The sequence below is a fragment of the Globicephala melas genome, chromosome 1 (genome assembly GCF_963455315.2).
Source record: "Globicephala melas chromosome 1, mGloMel1.2, whole genome shotgun sequence".
Lineage (NCBI taxonomy): Eukaryota > Metazoa > Chordata > Mammalia > Artiodactyla > Delphinidae > Globicephala > Globicephala melas.
Window position 1 is genome coordinate 61,063,798 of NC_083314.1, and position 5,464 is coordinate 61,069,261.

Genomic DNA, 5,464 nt, shown 5'->3' on the forward strand with positions numbered 1-5,464 from the left:
GGTTAGGAATCCGGGCTTTCACTACCGAGGAGGGCCTGGGTTCAATCCCTGGTCGGGAAACTAAGAACCAGCAAGCCGTGAGGCATGGCAAAAAAAAAAAAAGTGAGGATCTAAAAGTGTTGTACTGTATTTTTGCCAAAGTATAAATTAAAAGTTTTGTTATTTATATCTTCTTTATTTGCCATCAGCGCTATTCAAAAAACATTTTTTTTAGTCTACTACAACTACTTGGGAAACACACCCACCCTAACTTTGAAGTCAGTAACATTCAATTATAATTATTAAAAAAACACACCACTTAGAACAGCTTTGTGAACCTCAAGCCAACACTCATTAGTGGATATTCTACTGGGTCAACACCAACATTTTTAACAACACGATATGGAACAGAAAAAAGAATGCACCACACCTAGTAAGGGTAAATGTCATTTGGGGAATCTTTTATTTTAGTTATGTGTATCACAAGTTGCCATGTAAATGTATTTTTACTGTGGATCAGGGTCAAAACATTTGAAAAACACTGACATAAAACATACCTGAAATATAAATTTTGTGCTACCAGAAGCTCCTATCCCTTTTAAGCACTTTCATCCTACACCAGGTAGGAATGAAATCTACAGTAGAGCTATTCAATTGTCTGCTGTTGTTATGATTGATAACAGGCATTTGGTGGCCTAATCTTCAGGAATTAACAGCATATTCTATTACAAATATTTGTCATATTTAACTGTCATTATTAACTATTAAAATCAGACCTTTTTTAGCTTTCATTGAAATTTTAAGACTAAAGAAACAAAATACAAATACTTCACTAACTTTTCCCCAGTAGTTAACAAGGAGGAAAAACTCAGAATTTTCTGACCCTCATAAAATATGTTTTAACCCGGCAACACTTTATGAAGAACTTGGTAAGTCTGAATATAGATGTATTCAAGATACGCTAAAGACTAATCTAAATGCAAAATTATCCATTTCAGTACATACTGACCCTAACGATATTCAAAGGACACAGACTTCCTAATCGCCTGAACAAAAAGAGATTTCAATCTCCACTATAAGGCTGTCACTGGCTTAGTGGTATAGTCTGAATGTTCGTGTCCCCCCATCACCCCACCCGGACCAATTCCTCTGCTGAAATCCTAATTAGGAGGTGGGAATCTTCGGGAGGTGATTAGGCTTGGATTAGTGCCCTTATAAAAAAGATCCCAGGGAATTAGCTCACTTCTTCTGCCTTGTGAGGTTATGGTGAAAAGATGGCTATGAATCAGGAAGCAGGCCCTCACCAGACTCAGAACCTGACCATGTGAGCACCCTTATCTCAGGCTTCCAGCCTCCAAAACTTTGAAAAATAAATTTATGTTGTTCAAAAGCCACCCAGTTTATGGTATTTTGTTACAGCATCCCAAGTTGACCAAAACACTGCCTAATCATAACTTAAACACTTCGTATTAAACATATAATACATTAGGGCAAACAACTCCCTTGAAAATTTCCCTTAAATTGCTTTTTGTTAGTCAATTACTGTCTTTAATTTAGAAGGGTTAGAAAGTGTAAATTCAAATTGTACGCAAGCCTGTCTAAAATGAAAGAAATAGGAAGAGAAAGAAGAAATGTACAGATAATTTCTTTTATAAGTAATGTTTATCTCTATAAAACTATAATGAAATATGTATGGCTAATAAATTATTATAACAATCACTGAGTTCCAAAAGCACTACTCTATAACTAGTATACGGTATCTTAAGAAACATTTAGACGTACAGGTGTCTCTGACTCTGGACTTTGACAACTGCTCTTTAAAAAAATAAATCCTCCATTGAAATTTAGATCGGGCTCATAAAGATTACAATCCCTGGCCTAGCCTCTGAGTTCATGCTAGACAAAACACTTCATTGGTTCAGGTGAATCTTGTGAATTTGTGGGCTATAAGTAAACATATACATCTTCTTCTAAATAATACATGACAAATTATCTTTATTCTCACAATATAAAAGGATGTTTTGTGAACTTCAATTTTTTTTGATAGGAGGAAGAAAAAATTAACCAAATTTAAATAAAATCACCTGTAAAACATGAATACTACTATTGAAAAGGCACATGCTATGGTTAATTTGAAATGCACATTACAAGAAAAATCTGTCAATTGCTTCTATCCCAATTTTACTGTTATTTAGAAGTAATTCCTTATTAGAAATACAAATAATGGAGATAAATTAGAAAAATATTTAACCTACAGTACTATAGATAAACAATCAAAATGTTTAAATATTGAAGTTCCCCCCCCCCCCGAAAAAATCTACTTACCTTTTAAAACACTTGGACTTCTTAAAAAGAAGACTTTATAAGAGTACTTCAAAATATCATTTTTTTTAAATCTAATTAATTCAGGCAATACCAATGTGGACTTTGCTGTTTCCTGCTAAGCCAAGATTAGCACTGGAGTGTGAAAGAGATGGATAAACTAAAGGTGTAAAGAAAGTCTCCTAAGGCTAAGAAATTACTCAAGCTATTTTTGAATATTTTAAAAAAAACACTTTTAAAGGATGTGCTAATTATAAAGTATATATTACTACCACATTTAAAATATTATGTAAGATATGGAATTTCCTGCATGAATATACATATATTTGAAAATCTATAATTTCGACTTTCTACTAAAGACAGTGGACTCTTACTCTTCAATTCTCCTCCACCCAACACACGAACTCCACTCCCATTATGGAGCTAGAAGAGGAAGGGAAAAAGAAAATGTATGGTTTTATATTTTAATTGACTCTATCATAGATACAGCTGAAGTAACTGAACCAGCAGAAAACATTAATACATAAACCTACATATAAGTACTACTTATTTAAATGCTCCAACTAATAGAGATAAAAGACCACATATAAATTCATTGGTGTAGAACACAAGTTTTTTTTATTAAGCTAAAGTTAAGTTCTTTCTCAGCAAGTATTAAAAGAAATATTGCACATCTTTTAGGGTAATGGTTTAAAAAGCACTCTCTATTGATATTAAATTTTAAAATGATTAATCACCACTCCAGGTACTTATCCTAGAACAAATGCACAAAAAGCATGTGCAAGGAGGTTCACTGTAGTGCTGTTAGTAACAGCAAACGTCCAAAAAAAGAAGAAAGGCTGAGTCGACGATGATACCTTCATACTGTTAAATACTCTGCAATAGTTTAAAAGACTGTATAGATCTATTTTTACTGCCATGCAAAGATCTCCAAGATGTTATGTAAAAAAAAAAAAACAAGTTGCAAAACAGTTGTTTACAGTATGACACCATATATTCAGGTCACACACACACTCCTACAGCATTTCTATATGTACACATGTGCTTGTAAGAATTCAAAGAAAAAGGTCTGGAAGAATACTCAGGAAACAGAGAACACTGTTACCTCTCAAAGAGTGTGTGTGTGAAACTGGAATGGGAGAAATCACAAGGATTTGTGCTTCATTCTTATTTTTTACAAGGACAATGTATTCATGTCACTTGGGACACTAAAAAACAGGAGCAAGGGGAAAAAAATGCCTGCTAACTTCTCTCAAATAACTCACAAACCAGAACTGTTAGGTGTAGCGAAATTTCATTTTCTTTTATTGATTTTAAGTCAAAACCAAATGACATCAACAAATACCTAGCAAAAAGTAACAAAATTGCAAAGAAAAAAATTTTAGTGATGTTGTCTTATCTTCAAATTAAAAAAAAAGAAAAGAAAAAGAAGAAAGAGTAATGAAAAGATTGCAGAGGAAAGAAGAAAAAAGACCCCTACTAAATCCGTCCACTTTTAGCTCAGGCGTGACCCAGAATCCTCACAAATCCACTTTACGCAAAACGAAAAGAACTGGACTACCGTTCCCCCAAGTATCGAAGGTTGTTTTTAGAAAGCTTAACTAAGTAACAGTAAATGCCAAGTGTGTTTCACAGGGGTGGGAATGGGAACGTGAAACCCTACACCTCCTTAAAGCGGTCGAAACCACCGAACAGCAGAGTCCAACTAGGAAAGCGCGCGGGGGTGGGGAGAGCTCAGCTATCACTTTCAGGTTTTGGCTCGGAGCCGCACAACAGTTTACACCGAGTCTGTTTGGAGCGTGGAGTCCCCGAGGGTGGTCAGCGCGTCGCCACGGACACCTAAGCCCTCCCGAGACTTTAGGGGAGGGGCGGTCAACACAAACTTAGGTCCTTCGGCTGAGCGAGGAGAGCGCTGGAGAAGAGCAAAAGCGCCAACTTTTGCTCTAAACGCGGCAGCTCGGGGAGGTTCGACAAGTCTTCTCCCGAGTCCCACTCCAGAAGCGACCCCAACACCTTTCTCGGCCAGTACCGTCTGCCCCCTGTCCGGCCCCCCGAAGGATAACCCAGTAAGGGCGGCGGCTGGCAGCATGAAAGGGGGACTTAGCCATTGGAGGACACGGGCATGGGATCCGTCCGCCAAGGTCCACCCAGCACCTCGGCGTCTCCGGGGCGTCCCTGCCCAGGCGCTGTCCCACCTCCAATAGCCCCAGCGGCGTGGCCCCCTCCCCCACCTCTGGGCGGCGACCTCAGCGCCTCCGCCCCAGGGCCCCGCTCACCCAGGTAGCGGCTCCGCAGCCGGGACGGGTCCTCCAGCCCGAGGGACCTTTTCCTCACGTCCCACAACAGGTGTGGGCAACAGCCACCTCGAGACATGGCTCCGCCGGGCCGGGGGAGGAGAGGAGACCACCGCGTGGGGGAGGGGAAAGGGGGGAGGGGACACGCGGATCAACACCCGAGCCGCACCAGCACCATCCGCGCGCCGGGCCTCGCGGTAGCAGCGAGTTAGATGGCGGTGGCAGCGGCAGCGCCTTCGCCCCCGAAGCCCGGCCGCACCCGGGCCTGAGCTCGCCTCATACTCTCCTGCTCAAGACTACCCAGAACATCCAGAGATCAGCAACTGTTCCCTCCCTCAGCACCCCCTCCTACAGGAGGAGGTGGAGGAGGCGGAGGCGGCCTCGACTCCTCCCTCTCCTCATTCTCGACACCCTCCCTTTCAAGCCTTTCTCGCGAGATAACGACCACCCTGGAGACTGAGGCAGGTGTGTGCCAGGGCTGCCCTTACCCTAGAAAAGTGGGTTCAGACCACTCTAGTCAAATCCTTAATACTCTGGATAAATGAGGAATAGAGACGGAAGAAGCTGAAATCGGAAGTCTCGCGCTCACGAGTCTCATTCCAAAGGAAGCAACAGAGTTGTGCGGCGTCATCTTTAGTCGGGTCATGGAAGGCCCGAAAAGCCCATTTTATCTAGGGGCCTCCTTAACCAAAGTGAAAGGGGATTAGCGCCGGTGCAGCTTCACTTTCCCTTCTCCAACATGGCCTCCGGGCCAGGAAGAAGAAATTGTAGGTTTGGTCTGGACCCCGCCCACGCCCCGGGGCGGGCCAGTCACCGCGGGTCGCTCTGCTTGCGCAAGCGCGCTCCCGGTAGGGCGCCGGGTTGACTCG

The 5,464-nt window shown here is 41.7% G+C and overlaps 1 protein-coding gene across 4 annotated transcripts in view; it reads right to left on the reverse strand.

Moving 5' to 3' along the window:
• The window catches only part of DCAF6 (DDB1 and CUL4 associated factor 6), a 173,967-nt gene extending 168,981 nt beyond the window's left edge, over positions 1–4,986 (reverse strand). The window contains exon 1 of one of the 4 annotated variants that reach the window (XM_030875551.3): positions 4,578–4,986. In XM_030875551.3, the coding sequence (XP_030731411.1) occupies positions 4,578–4,674 (97 nt within the window). In that variant the 5' untranslated portion in view covers positions 4,675–4,986. The remainder of the gene's footprint in view (positions 1–4,577) is intronic. The other 3 variants (XM_030875554.3, XM_030875555.3, XM_060296767.2) reach the window with 3 other exon arrangements.
• Between the last annotated feature and the right edge of the window lie 478 nt (positions 4,987–5,464).